Raw genomic sequence first — 26,623 nt, forward strand, 5'->3', positions numbered from 1 at the left:
AATAAACCAGAAAGTGCTCTTGAATTTCAGCTGCAGGACCTCCAAGGGGTGTATCCACCCCAAGGAGGTAGGGACAGGAGGAACCTACTCCACAGCAGCACCAGCAAAGCTGGTCAGAAGTACATCAGGAGTAACTTGCTCCTCTCACAGGGAAACCAAACACAGAAGAACAGAGAGAAGCATTGAGGTGATGGGTTACAGATAGTAAGACAACACTAAGACAACCTGTCTTCTGCTGGAAAGTGTAAATTCACCTATTTTGGTGCAGATTGCTAGTCCAGCTGTCCACCATCCTGGACATGCTCAGCCAAGTGGACACAGCATCGTGAAAAGGATCTGGAGAGCAAAGAGTTTCTTGTCCATTTCCTTGTGTCTCAGTTTCAAAGAAAGCCCCCAGGAGTGTCCTTCTTGGCCATGGCCATGCTGGGAACCCCTCTAACAGGGAATGCCTCCCATGAAGGGTGGTCTGAGGAACAGGCTCAACCCTGTTGGGACTCCACTGATGGGACATGCCCCACCCCACGCAGGGAAACTTTGTCCTTCCAAGTTGAGTGAGCAGCATGGGACTGGGTTTGAATTGTGTCCATCCTCTTGGCACAGATGTACCTGTTATGGGGCCAAGAATAGATCCCCTTCCTGGCTCTGGGATGATAGCACTGATGTGCCTAGCAGAAAGGGGCCTTCACCAATGAATCCAAGAAAAGAGAAGCCCAAGAGGGACACAAGCTGACAACAGCACTGAGGGAACCATGGTGTGAAAGCACCAATCCAAGAGTGACACAAGACTCTACCAGAACAGGTTGCCCAGGGAAGCTGTGGCTGCCCCATCCCTGGCAGTGTTGAAGGGCAGGTTGGATGGGGCTTGGAGCAGCCTGGGCTGGTGGGAGGTGTCCCTGCCCATGCAGGGGGGTTGGAACTGGATGATCTTGAAGGTCCCTTCCAACCCAAACCAGTCTGGGATTCTATGACCTGCCATGGCTCACAGAATCACAGAATGTCTTTGGCTGGAAGAGACCTCCAAGATCATCCAGTCCAACCTCAGGCCCAACACTGCCAGCTCACCACTAAACCAGGTCCACATGCTGTTTAAATGCCTCCAGAGATGGCAACTCCACCACTGCCCCTGGGCAAACCATTCCAATGCTTGACAACCCTTTCAGGGAAGAGAAATGCTTCCCAATATCTGACCTCAACCTCCCCAGGGAGGGGGGGCTCGAGGACGCTCCTCTTCCCCCTTAGCAGATCCCCAAGTGCATGAAGAGAAAAGGCAAGAAAACACCCCAAAAACCTGTGTCCCCCTGACCTGCTCCAAGCAGGTGTTTATAACCCAGCACGCCCCAGGTGATGCAGGGGGGTGGTAGCACTGCTGGACTCTTTAGCAGTGCTCCTGACCTGGTGAAATCTATCCCTGCCTGGGAACAAAGGCACTGGCCCTCCAGGATGCCCAGCACCCCCAACTCTTATCTCACCCCCCCCCCAAAAAAAAAACCCAGTCCCTGCTGGGCGGTGGGAGCTTCTTCTCCTCCCATCAGCACAGACAAGGCTAATTGGGGTGAGGAAGAACTGGCTGCGATGCTGGCGTGGGCTGGAGGAACAAATGGCGCGGTGGTCACAGCTGGTGGCTGCGGGGATGGGAGAAGGGAGAGGCTGGGAGGAGAGGCTCCTGGCACCCAAACTTCCATCAGCCCGTGGTGGCCAGAGGGGCAGGGGGGCTCCCTGGGGGTGGTGGTCCCTGCCGAGGAGAGGGGCAGGCTCCAGGGGCTGGTGGGTGGAGCAGAAGAAGGCAGCGAGCAGATGCTTTTTGTTTGGGGTTGCTGCTCGTTTCCATCCCAGCTCCGGGAAAGGTGTAGAAAGGAATGTGCTCCTGGGAGTGCAAGGGAGAGAGAGATGGGTCCAGGCGAGCTGCCAGGGATCCTGGAACGCTCTGGAAGGCAGCTAGGGGAGACAGGAGCAGATGGATTTGGCATACAGCTCAGCACGCAGCCAAAAGGGAAGGGAAAGGGAAAAAAAAAAAAAAAAAGGAGGGGGGAGAAGGAAGAAAGCAGCCAATTTTGGGAGGGGGAGGGTCATGTGGACAGAGGGATGCTGCACCAGGGGGTGGGGGAAGGGAGGACCAGGCTGGTCTTCTGCTGCTGCCTTGGCAGTGCCAGTGAGGTGGCTCGTTGGTGGCCCTGGTTTGGAGCCCAGGAGGGCTCCCTCAGCCCTTCCAGCAGCCCTTTGCTTTCTCCTCCCAGGACATCAGACCTCGGGGCAATGGCTGAGGGCAGTGCCAGCCTAACTGAGCCCTTGGGAAGCTCCATCAGGTGTAACAAGGATGATGGTTAATAAATGGCACCACGAAGCACCCGCAGCTGCTGCTTCCATGGTGGGTGGGCTCTGGGCACAGCTAGATGGAGGGGGGGGGCACGTCCAGCTCCACCAACAGACCCTGTTCTGCCACAGAATCACAGAATCACACAATGGTTTGGGTTGGAAGGGACCTTCAACGTCATCTAGGCCAACCCCCCTGACATAAGCAGGGACATCTTCAACTAGGTCAGGTTGCTCAGAGTCCCATCCAACCACGTTTCCAGGGATGGGGCATCTCCCACTTCTCTGGGCAACCTGGGCCAGGATCTCACCACCCTCAGCTCAAAATATTTCCTCCTAATGTCTATTCTAAATCTCCCCTCGTTTAATTTAAAACCATCACTCCCTGTCCTATCTCTACAGGCCCTCCTAAAATTTTGTCCCCACCTTCTTATAAGCCCCCTTCAAGTATTTAAAGGTTGGAATAAGGTCTCCCTGGAGCCTTCCCTTCTCCAGGCTGAACATCCCCAGCACCCTCAGCCTGTCCCCAGTGCAGAGCTGCTCCACCCCAGGGAGAAAAGATGATGGTTTTCTTTTGACAGATGAACTAAATCATGGTCACAAGTGCAACCATGGTATGAAAGCACCTCTTTGCAGCTCTACCAAGGCTTCCTTTCACCTTCAACCATGGTCACCTAATGCAACTCTGCTGAGATACAGAACCTCATTACATTTGTTTTAACATGACCTCTTGGGGTCCAAAAACTACTTGACTGGGTCTTGCCTCACAGTAAGACTACCCAAGTGTTCTTCTTTCAGCTATTTCAGATCTTCTTTCCTCCTTCTAATTGACAATATTTGAAACAAAGCTGATGGGGCCAAAATCACAAATCTGGTGACAAAGTTTCCAAGGCTTTCCAAAATTGAAAAATGTGTCCTGAATCATTTAAAGACAGCAAGATGGTGTTTTTTTTTTCCCCTCCTCTGTTCAGATAAACTCCTTCCAAAGCTTTTCCCAGACACCAGAAACTGAAGTTCTCTCCATGGATCCACTGGCTAAGGAACGAGAGGAGGAAATTGGTGTTTGCTAAAAAGTGTCTCCTGGAAATGCTACAAACCAACTGAGGGTGACCTGACAGGTGGGAGAGTTTGGGAAATGGCTTGTTTCACCCCCAAAAAATGATTAAATCACAGATGTTTTTGAAAAGCTATCCAGCCTCTGGTGAGGGAGCCCAAGCAACAATGGAGCTCCCAGACCTCTCAGGATCCTGTTGGAAAGAGCATCATCATCCCCATGGTTTCACTCTTCTTAAACTCAGGCTTCCAGCTTTGCATTGATCTATTTGCTGCACCAAGGAGCCTCTCCTGCCAGTAAGTCCCTTCCCATGAAAGTATTCAAAGGTTATTAAATCACCCTCATTAAAATCTATAGACAAAACTCAAGTTCCTCCTCTCCAAAGGCAGATTATTGTTTGAAATACTGATGTTAAAGCTGTTTTTTTTTGACTACTTAGTTTTTCTACCTAGTTAAAAAAGCTACCTACCCCCAAACTGGACACACTGGTGGAGAGATGGTCTCATGACTTCCAGTTAACTTCATAATTAACTGATATTCAGTTTGCTGGCCAGACCACAAAGCTGGGGGAAAATGATTTTCAGATAAATCCAAATTATCTTAGGTTTTCCTTCACATTATTAATAAAAACTTGAGAATTGATTGGTACAGTCCTCTTCATTTTTTTTTTCTTTCTCTCAACTCTTTAGACTCCCCAGAAATGTTCAGTTTTCATAAGCTAAGAAATACTGCACCTGGTAAAAATGGTGGTTTTTTTTCTCAAAACCCAAGATGCCCCATCCCTGGCAGTGTTGAAGGGCAGGTTGGATGGGGCTTGGAGCAGCCTGGGCTGCTGGGAGGTGTCCCTGCCCATGCAGGGGGGTTGGAACTGGATGATCTTGAAGGTCCCTTCCAACCCAAACCAGTCTGGGATTATGATGCACCATGTCAGGAGAGCAACCACACTCATGGAGTAAGAGGTTCCTCTTCTGCTTGGAAGCAGAACAAAGCAGGATATGGATGAATTAGCCCAGGAGAGCATTTCATTTACACTCCCCTTTCATCTAAGTGGATTCACACCCACTTCAGCCAATCTTTAAAGCAAGGAACTAACAGGTAGTCCATGGAATTTGCTCCATTTCCTGTGGGGCTGCAAATCTGGAACTGCTGCCACAAGTGACCTGTTCAGTCGTTTCAGGGGGATTTCACATAAATGGCTCTGAATTCCAAAAAAAGTATGGTTGGTTTTGGTTTTTCACCAAAAAGTATGTTTTTAGGGATATCATTTCTCTGAGGACAGTGAACCAGGCTTAGACTGAAGTGCAAGAGAGAAACACATCACATCTGACAGCACCTGTGGTCAGCACCAAAGGTGTAACAGCTCTGCTGTCAGACCTCTGGTTGGACATGGAATCCCAGACTGGTTTGTGTTGGAAGGACCTTCAGGATCATCCAGTTCCAACCCCCTGCATGGGCAGGGACACCTCCCACCAGCCCAGGCTGCTCCAAGCCCCATCCAACCTGCCCTTCAACACTGCCAGGGATGGGGCAGCCACAGCTTCTCTGGGCAACCTGGGCCAGGGTCTCACCTCCCTAGCAGCAATTTCTTCCTCATGTCTCACCTAAATCTCCTCTCTTTCAGTTTTGATCCATTCCTCCCCATCCCACCCCTCCCTGCCCTTGTCTAAAGCCCCTCCCCAGCTTTCCTGGAGCCCCTTCAGGCACTGGAAGGACACAATGAGGTCTCCTAGATATGCATACATATATATAGACCTAAATTTGGCCTTAAAAGGGACCATTGCTTGACATTAATTTGATCCCCATTTTTTTCCCCTCACTGAAACAATAAAGAGGAGAAAAGTGAGAATATTTGGCTGTTCTGGCTCCATTTCAGGAGCTTTTTCTGGTTTTCACCATGGATGCACTGACCACCAGCATCCACCTCCAGCTGCCTGTGGGACAGGGTTTCTCTTCAGACCAGGCTGGAAAGGGTCTACATGTGGCACCACCCTTGCCCTGCTATGACATCTGTTAGATAGAAAGTGTGTCAGTGACAGTGTTAGTGTCACAGTGTCACACTCTGTCACATCTGCTGACACCTCTGCAGCGACCCTGGAGAACGTCACTGCCTTCAGCAAAGCTCAAAGTGTCAGCAGCACCTTTGGGCACCATCAGGTTTCTGATCTGAGAGGAGCAGAAATATTCCTCGTGCTCAACAGATGTTTGGAGAGAGATGTGCAACTGCTTCTGAGGCAGCTCCAAGGTTTGGATGGTCCTGCCCTCACCTTCAGTGGGAACAAATGACTGCTCTGAAGCTGAGCAGAGGAGTTTGCAGGATTTAGAGGTCATGGAATCAGAGAACAGAATCACAGAGTGCTGGGGAAGGGATCTCTGGAGATCATCTAGTCCAACTGCCCTGCTCGAGCAGGGTTCCCTAGAGCAAATCCCACAGGAACACATCCAGGCAGGTTTGGAATGTCTCCAGGGATGGAGACTCCACAACCTCCCTGGGCAGCCTGTTCCAGGGCTCTGGTACCCTCACAGCAAAGAAGGATTTTCTCATATTCAGGTTCAACCTCCTGTGCTCCAGTTTGTGCCCATAAATCACAAACTTGTGGGTCAGTTATAGGACAGCAGCTTCACAGAATCATAACACAGCTTGGGTTGGGAGGGACCTTTCAAGCTCACTTAGTCTAACTCCTTTAACTAGATCAGGTTGCTCAGAGCCCCATCCAACCTGATCTTGAAGGTTCCCAGGGATGGAGCATCTACCACCATCAAGGGCTCTTTTTAGCTTCAGGAGTTGCAAATGAGCATATCACAGCTACTCTAGAGAAAAACAATGTGCATATCAACCCCCACCAGGTTAATCAGCTGGGGAGAAGGAAAATGTGGCATTTTCAAGCTACTGCTCAGCCAGGCTAGAGAAGAGCACAACTGGCCCCATAGCAATGAGGCCTCCTCACCCAGTTTCTTTCCAGTGCTCTAGGAGTGACTGATGAGAAGTGTCAGCACGTGGGATGACAACCTGTGACAGCAGGCACCAAAGGCTGCCAGGAAGCTTCACTGCTTGGTGTGTCCCAGCCTGTCCTGCTGCTCAACAGCTTCCTGTGCTCCAGCCCTTGTTTTGTTCACTGTGCTGAACTGGTCCACCAGTTATTTAAATCCCAGACTGGTTTGGGTTGGAAGGGACCTTCAAGACCACCCAGTCCCACCCCTGCACGGGCAGGGACACCTCCCACCAGCCCAGGTTGCTCCAAGCCCCATCCAACCTGCCCTTCAATACTGTCAGGGATGGGGCAGCCACAACCTTCCAGTTTCCCATGGAAACCCTTCTGGTGTCTCAAGATGACATGGATGATGAACAGACATGGTGAGATGAATGAAAGCCAGGAGCTGGGCTTGGTTAGCACTGGGCTCTCAGACCCTCTCAAGTCTTCCAGCTTTACAAGCAGATTGGAAGCTCAACCCCCCTGCATGACACTCCAAGTCACTGCAAAATTATTGGGTCTGAACCTTCTGGGAAAGAAGAGGGTTGCAGCAGAAACCTCAAGTATTAAAAAAACAACCCAAACAAAACCATAAAACAAAACCAAAAAACAAACCCCCAACCCAGGCCCCCCAAAATCCCAAATAAACAAACAAACCAACCCCTCCACAAAACAAATAAAAGGCTTTGAAACCAGAAGGTTTCAAATGACAAGATCAAGGTCTGCCTGCCTGTCTCTCTTCCAGAGAGAAAATAAAAAAGGAAGACACTTCCAGGCCTCTCTAGAACTCCAGGAAGGTGAAGGGCTCCCCTTCCTGTCACCCAGTCACTGCTTTCCAGGAGGTACCAGCCCATGTCCTTGGCAACCACAGCACCTTGTCCTGCCATGGTTCCTGAGGGACCAAGGGGCAAGACACAAGGAACACAAGTAGGACCATAGTATGAGGTGTCTGCCACGAAGTGAAGAACCACACAAAAGGCCTTTTGCAGGAGCTAAGATGCCATTTCTCCTCAAATCTGGATAAAAAGGTCAGCTCATGTGTAGCAGGTAAGTGCTCATGAGGTGAACTCTCAGCTGGCCACACTAAATTCATTTCTGTAGGAGCTCCAGACAGGTGGAAGTCACAGGCTGGTACCACAGCAGAAGCACGTGTTCTGATCTCAGGTCACCTGGCCTCGTGAGGTAAGGACCCTTCTTCAGGAGAGGACATTCTGTCCTCTTTGTGCAAGACATTTAATCTATTGTGTGTAGGGCAAAAGAAACTTCTGCCTGGTCTCAGAGAAGAAGCCTCATTTCACATGATGTAGACTCTGTTGGGAAACATTCAAGCCAACTGATGGATGGAAGTTATGACCTTGAGAACCCCCAAAACTGCAGAGTTCAGGGGTTATTGCTCCTTATATAATCATAGAATGCCTTGGGTTGGAAGGGACCTCTAAAGGTCACTTAGTCCAACGCCCCTACAATAAGCAGGGACATCTCCAACTAGACCAGGTTGCTCAGAGCCCCATCAAGCCTGACCTGGAATGTCTCCAGGGATGGAGCCTTCACCACCTCCTGGCTGGAAGGAAAGTCACTCACAAAAAGAAGTAAGAGTCATCTCTCCTCTTTGGGAAGAAAAAAATCCTACTTTCAATGTGGACATGATGAGTGTGGCAAGTCCCCTCTTGGATGAAAATGAGCAAGTAGGTGCATTCTGGTAAGAATCCCTCCAGTTGCTCTTTGGTGAGAACATCAAACCCTGCATGTTACACAGAGACCTGTGAAATGTGATGTAATTAATCGCTGCAGCAGGCAGGCAAGCCTGGACAACTGGCTGCATTTCTGTGCTTCTGATGTCTCACTTGGAGCTGTCTGAGGTTTGGGTGCTTCAGGTGAGCTAGAACAACCTGTGAGCAGGCAGAAAAGGAGCCTGTGCATCTCCAGCCCTGTGCAGAGAGAGGGGAGAAGCCACCTGGCCTCGTGAGGTAAGGACCCTTCTTCAGGAGAGGACATTCTGTCCTCTTTGTGCAAGACATTTAATCTATTGTGTGTAGGGCAAAAGAAACTTCTGCCTGGTCTCAGAGAAGAAGCCTCATTTCACATGATGTAGACTCTGTTGGGAAACATTCAAGCCAACTGATGGATGGAAGTTATGACCTTGAGAACCCCCAAAACTGCAGAGTTCAGGGGTTATTGCTCCTTATATAATCATAGAATGCCTTGGGTTGGAAGGGACCTCTAAAGGTCACTTAGTCCAACGCCCCTACAATAAGCAGGGACATCTCCAACTAGACCAGGTTGCTCAGAGCCCCATCAAGCCTGACCTGGAATGTCTCCAGGGATGGAGCCTTCACCACCTCCTGGCTGGAAGGAAAGTCACTCACAAAAAGAAGTAAGAGTCATCTCTCCTCTTTGGGAAGAAAAAAATCCTACTTTCAATGTGGACATGATGAGTGTGGCAAGTCCCCTCTTGGATGAAAATGAGCAAGTAGGTGCATTCTGGTAAGAATCCCTCCAGTTGCTCTTTGGTGAGAACATCAAACCCTGCATGTTACACAGAGACCTGTGAAATGTGATGTAATTAATCGCTGCAGCAGGCAGGCAAGCCTGGACAACTGGCTGCATTTCTGTGCTTCTGATGTCTCACTTGGAGCTGTCTGAGGTTTGGGTGCTTCAGGTGAGCTAGAACAACCTGTGAGCAGGCAGAAAAGGAGCCTGTGCATCTCCAGCCCTGTGCAGAGAGAGGGGAGAAGCCAGGGAGCAGCCAGGGAAGAGCTGGGGATGGACCTGGGTGCACCAACTAAGGAGGGGGATGGTGACCAAGAAGGGGACCAAGTTTTCAGGGTAGGATGCAGGAAGAGAGGAAAGGTCTTGCTTGGCTTTCAGGCCAAGGAGAAAGCAGCAAAACCAAGGAGCTGGAGGACTGCTCAGGGCAGGAGGGGACTCGACTCCTGCCCATCATCTTTAGGCTCCCTGAGAGCAGGGCAGGAATTCCTGGGGGAAGCGCCGCGGGAGGAGCTGCTCTGTTTACAGGAGGTGCTGCTGAAAGGTGTCCTGAAGAAAGACAGCAATTAACAGGCCTGCAAAAAAATGGCTTCTCTCCACAAAGTGCCTTTTAAGTATGTTTTTTGAGCCACTTTAAGGGTTAATGTTCAGCTGTTTATCCGGAGTTGTCGGATGTCGGCTCTTTCTTTTGACTCCTAATGGCTTACAGCCATCAGGAGGTGAAGACTCCTCAAAAGAGATGGTGTCAGGAATGTTTTTTTTATGCCCACCAGCACCCACACACCTGCAGGAGCCTGTGCTTGCAGGAGAGATAGTTTACATACTTGAACCTGCATCCCAGAGACAGGGATATAAACATGAAACCAGATCCCGTCCGACACCGCTGCTGAAGCCCCTGGGCAGGACAAAGGGGTCCCTGCTCCCACAGCCACCTCGGGTGACCACAAACAGCAGTTGGGTTCAGGCTGTTGTTTGCCAGCAAGAACAAGGTCTGCTGGTCCAGGTGCTGGTTCTAGGGCCAGATCCTGCAGAGTGTTCAGCACCTTCGGCTCCCGCGAACGCTGGTTGCGAAACAAAGGAGCAGACTTCCAAAACCAGCTGGGCCACAAATCAAAGGCTTGGGCAGGGGACATGAGAACAAAGACACAGGCTCCAAATCAATCAGAGCACTGCTGACTCGTGACCTTCCCCAGGCAAGGGATGTCACTGAGCCCTAATCATTACACGGTGAGGAGCAAACAGGCTGAGCGGTTGTAAATCCAACCACCCCAACGTCTCCTACAGGCTCGTGAAGAGTGATGGTGGAGCTGATGACCCTGAATCCCAGAATCCTCCCGGTTGGAAAGGACCTCTGAGATCACAGAGTGCAACCATCAGCACAAAAAACAAACTAACCAAAAAAACCCCCAACCAAAACACACACAACCCCGACCACTCGAGCACGTCCTGAAGCACCAAATCTACACGGTTCTTGAATACCTCTAAGGACAGTAACTCCAGCACCTCCCTGGGCAGCTGTTCCAGGGCCTGACCACTCTTCCAGTAAAGAAATTCTTCCTAATATCCAATGTGAACCTCCCCTGCTGCAACTTCAGGCCATTCCTCTGGTTCTGTTGTTATTCCCTTGGGAGAAGAGCCCAACTCCCACCTCCCTACAACCTCCTTTCAGGCAGTTGTAGAGGGTGATGAGGTGTCCCCTCAGCCTCCTTTTCTTTAGACTAAATCACCCCAGTTCCCTCAGCTGCTCCTTGTATGACTTGTTGTCTAGACCCTTCACCAGCTTGGTGGCTCTTGTCTGGACATGCTCCAGCACCTCAGTGCCCTTGTAGTGAGGGGCCCAGAACTGAACACAAAATTCAAGGTGTGGACCCTGCACTTGGCCTTGTTGAACCTCCTGAGGTTGGCACAGGCCCATCTCTCCAGCCTGTCAAGGTGGCATCCCTTCCCTCCAGTGTGCCTTCAAGGATAGTTAATGACAACAGCTCCTTGCCATCCTCTGGAGAGATCATTCCAGTTCCTGGCACATCTCTCTGCAAGCTCAAGCACCACCACCAACCCAACCAAATCATCTCAGACCACCTAAATACTCCCAGGAACGCAGAGGCTCCTCCATGCTGGCAGTTCCTGGGCATCAGCTTTCCCTCATAAAGCAATTAGAAGGACACAAAAAATTCCTGAGGGAACCTGCAGCACAGGAAACAAGCTACTCTGGTATTTATTGGGTTTTTTTCCTGGTTGCTTTGACAGGAAAGGTGTTCTGCAGAGGCCAGGCTGCCATGGGGGGTGAGGGAGGAGAGCTGTGGAAGTGTCAAGGGAAAGCCAAGGGGTAGGGCCAAGGGGGAAGGGGTGGTTGAAGTTTGGCTCCTTGGGACACACATGCCAGGTCCTGCAAACCTTGCCCCCACAGCTGGAGTAGGTGAAGGAAACCCTGAGCTGGGAACACATCATCTTCTCTCCTGCTTGATGTTCTCAGAGAAAGAAGGAAGGGAAGCAAATGGTAAAAGTGCTCCTGTCTCAGAGACCAAAACCTTGCCAAAAACTGTCTTTTTAGCCCAGGGTGAGGTTTAAGTTCAATGTTCATCCCTTAGAGTGAAGCTTCAAGCCAGAATTCCCTGGTCAGCCCATTGCAGGTACTGCACAGTGACCTTCTTGAGGTGTACAGGAGAGGATCCTGCTGTGCTGCATGACCAAGGTCCCACCTCCCTGCTTGAGAGACTGAGCCCAGGGCTGAAATCATGGCTGAGTACTGGAGACTGGTCCCATGGAGCTCTGAGCTGCTCTGGTGTCTTCATGAAGATTCGCAGCCAAGGTTGTGATTTGATTTGGAGAAGGGGAGGATTTGTGACAAAAAGAGCTGGTGTCAAACACTTGAGCCTCCAGACTTTAGGTCCCTGCCCAGGCTGAGATCAAGGGCAGGCTCCATCAGGACTATGGGAGGACAGATACACCCTTGGCTTGCTGGGCAACACCTCAGACACTTAAAGCAAAGGCTACAGAGATCTTTGCCTTTCCACTGCTCAGCTGAGGCTTGGTCCTGTCGTGGTGCAGCAAGACATGACTCTCCTGTAATGCAAGAGCAAAGCCATGGTCCTCTGATGCCAAGCTCAGAGAATCCCATAAACCATAAATCAACTTCACCTAGAGAGGTTCCAGACTAAAATGATCACACCACAGCTGCTGACCACTGGCCATGGGACAGGCAGGGCAACTGCTGCATGAAACAGGAGCCAGGATCCAGGTTCAGGGACAGGCAGTAGGCAGAGTTTGCATCCAGACTGCCAAGCTCTTCCTCCAGAGAGGGAGGCTTTATTCACTGGGAGCAATACCTTCCAGAAGCCAAAACTGATCCAGAGAGGATGCAGACATGGACACCATGGGCCAGACACCCAGTTTGGCTTGGGCCCTGCTGGATTTAGAAGTACAGATGTAATTTAGTATTTCCTTCAGCTATCATTTCTTCTAAAAGATGGGCCAGCAACTGGCTTTTGAGTTTTGTGCAACCAGGTCCAGCCTTGGTGTGCAGTCATGGCAGTATCATTCTGCTGTTCCCCAGATGTCACCTCCTCTCCCATCACTTCCCCCTTCCAGCTGCAGGACTAAGCTCTGGAAGGGGTCACTCATTTCTCCTCTAACCCCTGACAGGAACGAGTTCATCCTTAGCAAAGAAGACCAGACATAGCCTTGCTAAGCACCACCCTTCATCTGAAGGCCAGAACATGGCTCAACACCTTTCCAAATACCATTGGTTTTCTCTGCAGCCCTACCTGGACCATATCACTGTTCAACAACTCAATATCCTATACATTCTGGGGGGTTCTGCTCAAATAAATAGGGGCTAAAGAAGCTCCCACCTCTCCATTTTAAGTTCATGTGGAAATTAAAGATACTCTTGCCTGTGTCAACAGTCACTCAGCCAGAAGAGAAACTGGATCAGCACATAGAAGAAACTCTGATGAACCTATCAATGCTTCAAAAGTCAAGGATGGAGCACCACCTGTGTGTCAGTGTGAAACCAAACCTCCAGGCCACAGCCTGAATCTTCTGCAGTCCTTGGGAGACAACCACCACTGAGCTTCTAGCCTCCTACTGGTCCTCAAGGACCTTGTGCCACACCTTTTCTAAGAGGACACCCTTCCAAGACCAACCTCCATCCCAAGGACAGCCTTGGGCCAGCACACCCAGGTTACCAGCCTCCCAGGAAACCATTCCTCAGACCCAGAAGCAAAGAAATACCACACAACTTCTCACTTCTCCAACATTTTTTTTTTTCCCCCACGGCAGCTGGCAGATCCTTCCCTTTGCTTCTCATCCAAGTTGGACAAAATTACTGCAGAGAATCCCTCCTGCTCCCCCTCCCCCCGTGCAATGTAATCCCAAGGGAGAAATGGTTTCATGGGGACCCCCTGCTGTCTTGCATCTGATTTCCCTCCTAAGTATGGTATGGGGAAGCGTCTCGAGGGCTATGGCTGTGACCTCCATACAGCTCTTTTGTCAAGTGCCATTTCATTAAAAAATCAGCCTTTTAACTGTGGACACATTTCAACCTCACCAAATCTGCTAATTATTGACAGTTGGTGAAGAGGAGATTTCACTTGTTCCTCCTGTTAAACTGCATCTAATTAGTAATTACTGGTTCACTGTCATCTTTACTGCAATAATCCCACTGCACATTGGCTCATTAACCTTTTGCTTTTCTAAAGCAGCCTGCCAACAAGATGAAGGCTAAAACAGATTGGAAAACAATAGCTCAGCCTTGGATTTTAGGCTGTTTGTTCCCCTTGTCCTGGAGATCCAAAAGGAAGATTATTTTTAAGAAAAGGCTTCTGCCTGAAATCAGCCCAGTCCCAGAAGATGTTCTGCCCTAACCATCACCCTTTAAGCTTAACCCATGAGGAGGGCACGTGTGTTATCGAGGGTAGGAAGGTGCTGGAACAGGTTGCCCAGGGAGGTTGTTGATGTCTCCTCCCTGGAGGTGTTCAAGGGCAGGCTGGATGAGGCTTGTGCAGCCTGGTCTGGTGGGAGGTGTCCCTGCTCATGGCAGGGAGGTTGGAACCTGATGATCTTCAGGGTCCCTTCCCACCTTCACCATCCTACGATTCTATGATCACAGCCCATGGAAAAGCCCCTCTGCCATCAGCTCTTGCTTCAGCTCCATTTCTCACCTGGGTTTCTCCACCTTTACCAGCACACACTGACCAATGGACAAAGCAACAAATACCAGTGGGTCTGCACCACCTTGGAAGCTCACCAGCAGCACCCTCTTGGGATGCTGAAACAAACAATAAAAACAAACAATAAAAACCCAACCAACCAACCAACAACAACAAAAAAAAGAGGGTTGATCCGGATGAGCAGGGACGGGAGGGTGGAAAAAAAAGACCCAGGAGGGTGGAGCAACCCCATGGTTATTTCTTTTGCTGCTACACTGAATTTCATTTGCACAAGTCCCATTTTCAGTTTGGAACTGTCACAGCTGTTTCCATTGGCAGTGCATAGCTGAGTAGGAGTTGTCAGTGGGGATGCTGGAGGATCGGCGGCAAGAAAAGAGATTCCCCCGGGGGGCATGGGAGGCAGTTGGAGGTTGTGGGCTCAATGCATTAACTAGATGTTTCTCCCCAACTTAACAGAAGGAATTACTTAATGCATATTGATGCATTTAGGCACTGGAGTTAACACTCCATGGGGATGAACATTTGGAGCGTGCTCAGTGGCAAGGACCTGTCTCTTTGTGGCTGACTCTGGGGGGGGGTTGGTTTGTAACAGGTGATCTTCAAAACCATCACTGCTAGAAACAAGTTGTGATGCTGGAGCCCCACTGCAGACATCCCAGTGGCTTCCACCTCTACTAAATGAATCACAGAATCACAGGATGGTTTGGGTTGGAAGGACCTTAAAAGATCATCTAGATCCAACCCCCTGCATGGGCAGGGACACCTCCCACCAGACCAAGTTGCTCCAAAATCCCATCCAACCTGCCCTTCAACACTGCCAGGGATGGGGCTCTAAATGAAGGAAGGTACAAGGCCTTAGCTAGAGTAATTATTGACCCAAGAGATACAGGTGCATTATCCTTCCCAGCACATGAAGGTTGTTCAACTCCAGCTGTTTCTTTCACCTGATATTGGTGTTCCTGGATGCAACCAGAGCTGAATTCTGATTTACCTTCTGTTATTTTACAGCAGGTGTAACTGAGGCAGCTACAGCTGATGTGATAAGGTGGCTGCACTTATTTAGCACATGTATTAAATCTATTGCAAGGCCTCAATTCTGCTTGAAAACTAATTGTAAGTTTGAGCCCCTTCAGATATGTAGATCAAAGGTGGCCAGTCAAGCTCCCATAATAAAACCAGTGCTTAAAAACACATCAGCTCCTGTGTTTGCTCTCTGACTAAAGAAAAAGAACGGTGAAAGTGTGATTAAGGGCAGAATTTGGCTCATACACAATCCCTGAAAGGGTTGCTGCTCTGACCACAATCATATTTTTGGAACAGAACTCATCTATTACATCTTGTTGTTAATAATTTACTCCCCGGGTTGGGCTCATTACAGCAGCATCAGCTCAGTTGTGTTGGTAGCTGCTTCCCCCACTGTGCTTGTGAGAAAAAGCAAATACACACACACACACATTTACACAGGCACAGCCACAGAGTGGTCAATGTTCAAACACTCCACGTCTATTCACTTATTTATCTGGTGAGTTCCTGGACCAGGGATGAGCACCCAAGAACTCACATGTTCTGAGAAATGCTCTTTGCAAGGAATCACAGAATCATTCTGGTTGGAAAAGACCTGTAAGGTCATTGAGTCCAACCATAACCCAACTCTACCAACCATTAACCCAACTCTACCAAGTCCAGTGCTTACACCATGTCCCCAGGCTCCACATCTACATGTTTCTTAAACACCTCCAGGGATGGAGATTCAACCACCTCCCTGGGCAGCCTGTTCCAATGCTTAATTACCTTTCAGTGAAGAATTTGCTCCTAATAGTCAATCTAAACCTCCCCTGGCACAACTTGAGACCTCCTTCTCTTGTCCTATTGCTTGTTACTTGGGAGAAAAGACCAACCCCCACCTAGTTACAAGCTCCTTTCAGGTTTCAGGGAACTGGGCTTTCCTACCCCAGCCTGTGATGAAACAGCTCTGGAGAGATTGTTCCAGATAAATCACTTGCTCTGCTCACTTGAGCATCCCCACAGCCACCACCAAGAAGACCCTGCAGAATGGGAGGAATGTTCTTTCCCCACACACTCACACATGTTCATAACAAGTGCAAACCTAACTGGAAGACTGATCAGACCGGGCTGCTCTGAAGAACTTAACTCCTTGGTGTCAACAGATGTGAGGTCCAGCAGTGGAACAGAGCTGAGATGCCAGCAGGTGATGAGCTATCCCACCAGCTGTAATGGTTCCTCTCCCAGCCACGAGGCGTGGGCAGGGAGCACGTCATCCTGTTTGATCTACTAATCAGCACTGAATCATGTTTACACTCCAGATAACATTTCATCTGCTTGCAGAAGGTCATTTATCAAGTGATGCTGGATGCTTCAGTACTGCCCGATGCCTGCAATCTGAACACCCTTCATAGGCTGCCAGACCTTCACTTTCCCTGTGGGCTAAAATCCATTCAGCTGTTAACATCCACACAATTCTTCATGCTGGAATATCAGATACTATAAACTAGAAATTACCTGTCACCCATAAAGCTAAAATACAAAAGGCAGAAAGACCTTGAAAGCTTCAAGATACAGAAACATTGAATATTTTTGTACCACAGAATCATGAAAGGGTTTGGGTTAGAAGGGACCTTCAAGATCATCAGGTTCCAACCCCTTGCAAGGGCAGGGACACCTCCCACCAGCCCAGGTTGCTCCAAGCCCCATCCAACCTGCCCTTCAACACTGCCAGGGATGGGGCAGCCACAGCTTCTCTGGGCAACCTGGGCCAGGGTCTCACCACCCTCACAGCAAAGAATTTCTTTCTAATGTCTCACCTAAATCTCCCCTCTCCCAGTTTTAATCCATTCCCCCTTGTCCTCTCACTACAAGCCCTTGTTAAAAGTCCCTCCCCAGCTTTCCTGCAGGCCCCAAAACCTCTGAATGCCTCAGATTCTGGTACCAAAGCTTTAGTTCCCACCAACCTTTGTAGGCCCTTCCTATTTCAGAACATGATTCCTACAGAATATATCAGAAATGTACTAAATGCTGTATTCCAAAACAGAATTGCAGGGTGAGTTTCCAGTTGATGCTGACATAACTGCTTGGTTTGGCCAAAGCTGTTAACAATGTGCATCCTCAGTGAGGAGGGAGAAAACCCACAGTGACTGACCCCCAAGGCTTTGAGATGACACAAAGTTTGGGGGAATGGCAAGTAGGAAAGAGCCCAGGTCACTGATACAGAGACCCCTGGATCAGATGGAGATCTGTGGAAAAGCCAATGTGTGTCAGACTGTGGTCAAACAGAAAACTGCCTCTGGGCACAAGGAGTGTATGTACCCATGGCATGGGGCACCATGTTGGGGCTACAGTGGCAATGTCACCTTTGTGGTAAATGAGGTTGGTGGTACCTCCTGTAGCCTTGCTTCTCTGATGATCTTGAAAGGAGACCTGCCAAGAAAGGCCACCTTGCTGCTGGGTGAAGCTCCTCTCCCTGGAAATAGGAGTAGAAGGGATGCTCTATGTCCAGGTCTCTTTCCAGCAGGACCTTTGGGCACACTCTGGGTGTGAGACCTGGCAATGCTCCTCAGTCCTCCACAACCAAAACCTCTGAGCAGAGCTTGGGATCACAGCAAAAAAAAACAACCCACAAAAAAAATGATGGGCAGGGAGTTAAAAGTTTGAGCTCCTGCCAAAATGACTAACGTGCTCTGTGGAATTCAAGTGGAAGCAGGCAAACCACACATTGCTCCTGCAACTGGTACTTGTGCAACTTCTTACTGGAATACTGTGTCTCGTCCTCATGGAAGTGCTCCAAAAAGGATGTTGACTAATTAGAAAAAGTTTAAGGAAGAGCCATATGAATCATTAAAGCTTCAGAAAACATGTCTTTTAGCCAGAGATTCCAAGATTGAGATACATTCATTTGCTTAAAGAGAAGATGAAGGGACAGTTTTATCTCAGCCTGTGAACAGTTAGAAGGACAACAGAAAATCTGTAACAGGTTTTTCAGGGTAGCAGACAAGTGTGCAACAAGATTCCCTGGCTAGAGGTTGGGAATAAACCTATGCAGACTGAAAAAAATTTAATTACCCAGCTGAGACTATGATACTAATTTCTGATCAACTGCTGGAGACTTCAAAGTGGCCTTTGGGTATCTGAAGGGGCTCCAGGAAAGCTGGGGAGGGACTTTTTACAAGGGTTTGTACTGAGAAGACAAGGGGGAATGGATTAAAACTGGAGGAGGGGAGATTTAGGTGAGATATTAGGAAGAAATGCTTTGCTGTGAGGGAGGTGAGAGCCTGGCCCAGGTTGCCCAGAGAAGCTGTGGCTGCCCCATCCCTGGCAGTGTTGAAGGGCAGGTTGGATGGGGCTTGGAGCAGCCTGGGCTGGTGGGAGGTGTCCCTGCCCATGCAGGGGGGTTGGGACTGGATGATCTTGAAGGTCCCTTCTAACCCAAACCAGTCTGGGATTCCATGATTGGTCCCAGTTGACACAAAAAGAAGTTCAGCAAAGACCTTTGCTCTGTTTGATGGAGATGTTACCATCGTACAAGCAGGAGTGACCCTCCCTGTAAATGTGCACATTTACAAACTGAAAAATCTATAAGCTCTGAACACCAACTGGTCCAAATGAACAACTTACCACAAAATACACCTTAGCCATTTGTTCAACTAACTTTGAGTGACTAAGTCCCCCTGCTTGGTTTCCTGGCTCTGTTCACCTTTAGGCTGTGTCTTCCCAGAGCCAGGCTAGATGACAAAGAGGCAGAAACCCCCAGAGAAGCTCTGGGGAAGCACATCCACAGCAGATGTGTGGGGCAGGCTCTCTGCTTGATGTGCAAAGACTTGTACTTATGATGTTGACACCAAGGAAACCCCAGTGCCACGGAGAGGGTGGGCTGAACCAGCTTCTCCCTGGTGCAGCTCAGCTCTGACTAAGCTCACGTCCCCAGACAAGACAGGACAAACCCAGCTGGAGTCTCAGAGCAGAAGTCATCAGTCAGAAACACCAACATCCCTTGACCTGAGCAGAGCTGATCAGGTAGCACTGAAAGGGGGACTGGCCACCCACCATGCTAGCAGAGACACTGGCAATCAAGCAGGCAGAACAGCATCCTCATCCATTAAAAACTCCCACCTTATTCCAACCTGGTTGTCCCCTTGATCCCTGGTGTTTTGGTGACTTTCCAGTCTAAACATCCTCCAGACAAGGAAAGGCCTAGAGCAGACCTCCCCTGTGAGAGAACAACAGTGTGGTGGGAAGGAGGAGATCACAGCTGGCTGCCCCTTGTGTGTCACACGTGTGTTTGCTGGGTGGAATAAAGGTTCCTCAGTTCAGTTTTTCCCCTTGAAAGGTACATCCCATCCCACCACGTGACTCAAACCCTGACTGGAAGTATGGAAAAGCTACTGGTCTGTGCCATGCTGGCACGTGCTGGCAGGAGGGACTAACACAACCATCACCTGCCCAGTGAACCTGCACTGAGAAGAAGGTGGCAACTGACTTCATCCAAAAGTGCAGGAAGCCTGGAAGGCACAACAAGCCACAGCAGTGGCAAACCCCTCTGAGACATCCCACCTCAGTGACCAGACATGTACTGACCTCAGACATCTGTGGGAAGAGACTGATGGCCAAGGGGAGGGCCAGGCCAAAGGCAGCGAGGCACACAAGGCTTTGGACTGGGAGAACCATCCGGGGACGGGACCTCAGGAGGGATGTCCTGGAAAGGAAAGGCTTTGTTAGGCCACTTCATAGACCAAAGGAGTACAAGTACCACCAATGCTGGTGTCCATCCAGACCCACTGGTCTCCCCTCTCCCAAACTGGTCTAGGTTTCTTCATCAAGTTCACCCACACAAGATCCCTGCACACTCTGCTTTTGCACACCAACACTAGGGCCCACTTCTCCTGCACTAAAACACCATCACTCCCCTGCACACTCTGCTTTTGCACCCGCTGGGGCTGCACAGCCCACACCAACCCCAGAGCCCACTTCTCCTGCACTAAAACACCATCACTTCACACACACTTCCAACATTCCAAACCCAAATGAGACATGAGGAAGAAATTCTTGGCTGTGAGGGTGGTGAGACCCTGGCCCAGGCTGCCCAGAGAAGCTGTGGCTGCCCCATCCCTGGCAGTGTTGAAGGGCAGGTTGGATGGGGCTTGGAGCAACCTGGGCTGGTGGGAGGTGGATGATCTTGAAGGTCCTTCCAACCCAAACCAGGCTGGGATTCTATGAAAACATCTTACACAGGAGCAAACAGCACACGAGGTGACCTGGCCACACGCAGGTGTCACCTGCATTAAGGCTTTGGGGACCATGTTGAGTGAGCAGAAGGAAATTCAGTTCTTGAGAGGCCTTGTGAACTTTGTCAGGTGGTACTGGAGAAAGCACACGACTTTGACAATGGGGTAATGAAGCATTAAACTTCAACCTAAACTGAACTTCAACACCTTAATTTGTTAAAAATCCAACATTGGCAGAGTGGGGGATAAGGATGTTTCAACACTCCTTGTCCCCAGGGGACACTGATGAGTTCAAGGCTCGTTAACTCTTTAAGATACCTGCAAGGTCAGGTTCTGATGACGACCCATTAGGTGACCCTTCTGATGCAACTAACACTGAATGACAGGGACAACATTCAGCTGGCATAAGGTGGCATGTTAACTATATTCCAGGATGCAGGACCTCAGAGAGTTTGCAAGACCTCAGAGAGTTTGCAAATCCTAAGGGGAAAAATGTGATTCTGGAGGGGATTGTTCTGGAGATGTTTACACCAAAAGGACTTAACCTTCAACTTCTTTCTACCCACCTGAAACACCTGGGAATATGACCCAGCAACTTGACTATTGTTTGAGTACTGAGTGGATATTAAGAGTGGAGAGAGTCAGCAGATTTGCTGCTGGGTCCTCAGCTACAGCCTTAGTCCCAACATTGTCCTCTGTCCATCCTGCTCCTGAGGATGCCAGTGTCTCAGGGCATCACACCAGCAAACATGGGCAAAGATCTGCTACTGAATGCCTTTCCACAGGGATGCTGACACAGGAGAGCTCTTTTGGTTAAGGAAGGTAAAAACATACAATCACAGAATCATTTTGGTTGGCAAAAGACCTTTTAAGACCTTCAAGTCCAACCATCAACCCAGCCCTGCCAAGGCCCCCCCTGCCCCATGTCCCTCAGCACCACATCTACAGGGCTTGGAACCCCCTCCAGGGATGGGGACTCCCCCCCTGCCCTGGGCAGCCTGGGCCAGGGCCTGACAGCCCTTGCCAGGAAGAAATTGTTCCCCAGATCCAACCTCAACCTCCCCTGGCACAACTTCAAGGATGTTTCCTCTTGTCCCACCCCTTGTTCCTGGGGAGCAGAGCCCGACCCCCCTGGCTCCAACCTCCTCTCAGCAGCTGCAGAGCCAGCAGGTCTCCCCTCAGCTCCTTTGCTCCAGGCTGGACACCCCCAGCTCCCTCAGCTGCTCCTGCTCACCGTTGTGCTCCAGCCCCTTCCCCAGCTCCCTTGCCCTTCTCTGGACACATTCCAGTCCCTCCATGTCCTTCTTGTTTAGGGGCCAAGAACTGACCCCAGGATTTGAGGTGCAGCCTCAGCAGTGCCCAGCACAGAGGGGTTACAGTCACCTCCAAACCTTGCTGCAGTTGCCATCACCAGGGTTTTAAAAAGCATTTCTAAGCCCACGTGCACCATTCCCAAGGTGCCCACCAAAACCAAGCCAAGATACCCATCCCCCAGCAGGGCCCAGTTTCTCACAGGCATCAGTGATTTAGGTTAGACATCAGGAAGAAATTCTTCACTCTGAGGGTGGTGAGGAACTGGGATGGGTTGCCCAGGGAGGTTGTTGATGCCCCATCCCTGGAGGTTTTCAAGATCAGGCTGGATGAGGTTTTGTGCAACCTGATCTAGTGGTTCCCTGCTCATGGCAGGGGGGTTGGAACTGGATGATCTTTAAGGTCCCTTCCAACCTTGATGATTCTATGATTTTGGAGGCACATGTGATTTTGGAGACACACCTCCCCATGCAGCCAATGCAAGAGACCAGATTAGCTCAACCCCTTCTACTTCAGGTTCACTGCAGGCTACAAAGAGGCACCTGAGGAATTCTTGTGCTAGCAGTGCTTGCTGAAAGTTGTCTTCATCTTGAGAAGGTTGGGGGGGAGTGGGGAAGGAAAACAAGATCCAGAGCCTTACCTCCTCCAATGTCTCAGCCCCCCACTGATGAGCTACCAAGATGGAGCTGATCCTTTCCATTTGTGCTGCCAAACCCAAGCTCCTGTTCTCCAGCATTTGGAGGTCCTGTCTCTTCTTTGTTTTGCATAGAGCTTGATCTAACCTAAATGACTCCTGCAGAAGTCTTCAAGTGAGTGGGGAAAGCAGGTTCCCCTTTCTCCATGGCCTCTAACAAACACAAGGTTCAAGGACTGCCATCAATGAGCTGTGACAAGTGAGCCCTGGGAGGCAGAGGGGCTGGGAGGCTCCTGGAACTGATTTACTCTGCTGCTTAAGGTGTCGTGATCCACGACAGCCCTCGCTGAGAAAATCCTACAACCAGAGTCCCTCCAGCCTCCCTGGAGCACAGTTTGGAACCAAGACATCACTGCTTACACCACCCCTGACACCTTCATTTGGAAGCTGCACCCTCTTTAATTACCACCCTGTTGGGGACCTTGTAATCACCCAAGTTAAAACTCAACCAATTTAAAATGATCCCTGGTGCAGCCCCCAGGTGTGATCTCCAGGAGTGCCTCCAACTCAGGCCAGTTCAAATTACAAGGGCTAACCTTCCAATTAAGAAGAGTTAGGGCTCGATTGAAAAAGCAGAGGGGACTAATTAACACATGTAGTGTAATGTCTTAATTGGGATTCAGATTCTAAAAATTTGTGTGGTTCAGAATAAATGCCTGGTAATTAGCTGGGAGGTCCACTCTGCTTCTGTCCCCCAGGATCTTTGCTCTCCACACAGACCTCAGAGGAGGATGAAGTTAAATATTGCCTGCTGCAGCCTGTGAGCTGTCAAATGCAATCAAAAAACCCTCTTGTCACCCATTAGCCCCCCATCGGATGTGAAAGATTAGATGTTTCCAAAGGGGTTAATTGCAGAGCATTACAGCAGCTTAAAAATAAATAAAATTAATATCCATTTACTGAAGAGGGAATTAGTTTTACAGCCCTGTCCTGTGTGCTCTGCCAAAGGGATCGATCAGGGACATGGAGGTCTGGACCTTTAGATCCTCCTGACAGGCCAGCTTTGCTGTTGGCATCTCCTGAAGCAGAGTGTTACATCCACAAGATGTAATGTATTATTTTACCTTACCAGTAATTCTGCTGTTGAATCGAGTCTTTAAAGCTATTTTAATATTGAAATAGTAGTTTTACAGACCATCACCATGTACAGAGGACATGGGGAACCGAAACCTTGGCACTCAGATTAGACAACATAGGATTGAAAAGTTTGTGCCAAGAGACAGTCTCACACTGGAAATCTGCAGGAAGACAATAATATGTGTGTTTTATTGCTCCTATTTCAGAAGCCAAATTTTTGGCACTGCTGGTCTGCCTCACTAGTATAACTGGGGGTGTCCAGCCTGGAGCAAAGGAGCTGAGGGGAGACCTGCTGGCTCTGCAGCTGCTGAGAGGAGGTTGGAGCCAGGGAGGTCGGGCTCTGCTCCCCAGGAACAAGGGGTGGGACAAGAGGGAACATCCTCAGGTTGTGCCAGGGGAGGTTTAGATGGGATCTTGGGAAGAATTTCTTCCTGGAAAGTGTTGTCAGGCCCTGGCTTAGGGCAGGGGTGGAGTCTCCATCCCTGGAGGAGTTTCCAAGCCCTGTAGATGTGGTGCTGAGGGACATGGGGCAGGGGTGGCCTTGGCAGTGCTGGGTTAACAGTTGGACTTGATGATCTTAAAGGTCTTTTCCAACCAAAACAATTCTACTATCTGTAAGTGGTCCATGTTTATACACCAACCCTTGAATGGCAAAGCTCATGCATTTTTGCAGCACTTCCCTCCTCCTCTCTCTTTTTCTCTTCTTCTTCTTTTGTTTTGGATTTTCTTTAATACTTTTTTTAACGATTGGTTTCTTTACCCCTCTTCAACACCCCCCCCACCACCCAGTGCCTCTTCTTCCTACAATCTGCCTTCAGGAAACCTGCCTGGCAGATACCAGGCTGGGGAGCTCCTGGTGGGAGGCAGCACGTACAGTTAAGGGCTCTACCCAAACCAGTGAGACCTCCTGAAGAACATTTCCATATGCACGGACGTAGGTCCAGACACGTGCATACTTGTACAGACTGTGCATCTGCTCCACAGAGACAGTGTGTTGTAGATCTTGTAAATACACCTTCATTCAACTTTCATCACATTGTTCATTAGTGGCTTAAATTTTGCATAATTTGGCAGCTGCCTCTGGCGTTTCTCAGGAGGGACTGTAATTTATTCCATATGGAAGTCAGTTGCTGCACCAGAAAGGAGTTATCAGGTTCAGTGAACCAGAGCTGTATTTGTCTAGGAGGAGGTGTCGGATGCTAAACTAAACATGACAGGAGTGAAGCAAAAGTCTCCCAGCTGACAGATCCTGGGGGGTTTGCTGTGCTGTGTGGTGTGAACAGGTCCAAAGCTCACCCACACCCCGCCAGACGCCCGGGCTGGGGAAAGCCAAGGCTCTGGGTATCCCCAGGCAAATCAGAGCCCGGGGTTCAAAACACCCCTCTGATGTGCAAACAAACTCTGGAGTGGGTGTCCTACCCCAGCAGCAGCCCAGTTCTGCTGAGAACCTCCCAGAGCCAGCATCCCACCACGTACCTGCTTTGGAGAGGTCTCTCTGCTATCCACAGAGCGGGGTTCTGAGCTTTTCTCTCTCATTCTGGGTCATTTTGGGAATGCTGAGCTCTTCCAGCAACCACCACCTCTGCCTGCTGCCCTGTCCAGCCAGGCCACCAGTGTCCTCACCAAGGAGCATCTCCTGCTCTTGGCTGTCACCTCAGTGGCCCCTCCAGAGGCCACAGAAGCCACAAAGCAGTGAGGTTGGGAGTTTTTGTGCTTGATTGACACCATTAAGGGAGCAGTCTCATATGTTTACTCTGGAAACAGCCACAGCAGTTTAAGGTGTCACTGCTGGCACCTGTTTAGCTTAAACAAACTTCAGGGAGGGTTTAGCTGGATGGAGAGACTTTGCACTTCAGAGGAGGGAGAGCAGCTGTAGGAAACATTCTGTACACAGGGTCAGGAGAAGATCTCCAGCAAAAGCCCATGAACACAAGGTCCTGGAGGGCTTCCTACCTCACTGACACTTCTGCAGTGAAAAACATGGTCTAAGCTGAAGAAAACTCCCTTCCAGCACCACAAAACCTTGGGCTGACCACTGATGATCCACCAAGACAATCAGTTCTTCATGGCCAGACTGACTTAGCGAAGCCAGAGCAGCTCTGTAACATTAGCCCAGCTTGGATGCTGCCTAATTTGATGAGCTTTACAGGAAAACAGCCCTGACAGCTGCTGCATCAGGGTCCTCACATGCTGTGGCAGCTCTGCCACATGATCAGGATGGTGTAGAGATGAAGAAGGAGTAGAAATGCTCCTCTTGCATGGACACAGCTATTCTGGTCCCCACTTCTCTCCCAGCTCTTGCCCATCGCCAACAGTTCCAGCTTTATCTCTCCTCCACGAACACTGCCCAGTCAGCTCTGGGGCCTGCTCTTGTCTAGCCTGACAAACATCAGCTTTGGAGCCCATCCTCAGACCTGCTGCTGCACTTCAGACACTCTGAGGTTGCTTGTATTGTGGGGAAGAGAAATAAGGAGGATAAGAAGACAAGAAGAGCGTATGTTCCTCGACATCCACTACCAGCTGTTAGCTCCAAGTGTCCACAGCAGACCTTGCTGGTGGACTGAGCTTGTCCACCACTTGTCCAGACCACATGAACCAAGTGCCATTGGATTTGGGCTCTCCCACCACAGAACCTGGCCTACAGAGGAACCTGAGGCTGCACTTACACGTAGACCTGCATGATCCACACCTAGACCAGCTGTGTGATGAGTCAGAAGCTGGACAAAGACTACCAGAGAAGTCTGGGATGATGGCTGGGAGAAACCCACACCATTTCCCATATTTCAACATGACCAGACAAAAAGATTCACAGAAGCATCTGAAGAAAAGGAAATGCCTGAGGGACAAGAAGCCCAACTTCCTGCAGTGGATGAAGTTGTCCCCACATGTCCACGACCTGGAGACCAAGGAAGCTCCCATTGTCTGCTCCAAAATCAGCTACATCCCGTAGACACGCCGCCTTCATCTCATGGAAGATGCAAACCCCATGTTTTTTTCCATCTTAAAAGTTGCCAGCACAGCTATTATTTATAAAACTTGAAGGAGAATACATCTGCACAAAATAACTGACACCGTGTTCCCCGTGTGGCATATGCAGTCTCAAAATAAACATTGGTTCTATATGTTCACTGCTTCAACAGAGCGTCCAAGCAGCAGGAAATGCATGAAACATGGGGAAAGAATGGAGCTGAGCAGTGGGAGGTAACATGGAATCACTTGGAGAGCAGAGAAGGCGGCCCTGGGAGTTAAAATACACAGCAGGCAAAGAGATGAGAGAAGCCAAGAGAGCTGAAAAAAATGGCACAAGAGACGAG

General features: G+C 49.7%; 1 protein-coding gene across 1 annotated transcript in view; it reads right to left on the bottom strand.

The window, feature by feature from the left end:
* SFXN5 (sideroflexin 5) overlaps positions 1-26,623 on the bottom strand; it is a 96,007-nt gene that overhangs the window by 3,360 nt on the left and 66,024 nt on the right. Inside the window, exon 13 of the mRNA XM_010001415.1 lies at positions 19,581-19,698. Coding sequence (XP_009999717.1) covers positions 19,581-19,698 — 118 coding nt within the window. The remainder of the gene's footprint in view (positions 1-19,580; positions 19,699-26,623) is intronic.

Source organism: Chaetura pelagica, unplaced genomic scaffold (genome assembly GCF_000747805.2).
Source record: "Chaetura pelagica isolate M959 unplaced genomic scaffold, ChaPel_1.0 scaffold427, whole genome shotgun sequence".
In the NCBI taxonomy this organism is placed as follows: Eukaryota; Metazoa; Chordata; class Aves; order Apodiformes; family Apodidae; genus Chaetura; species Chaetura pelagica.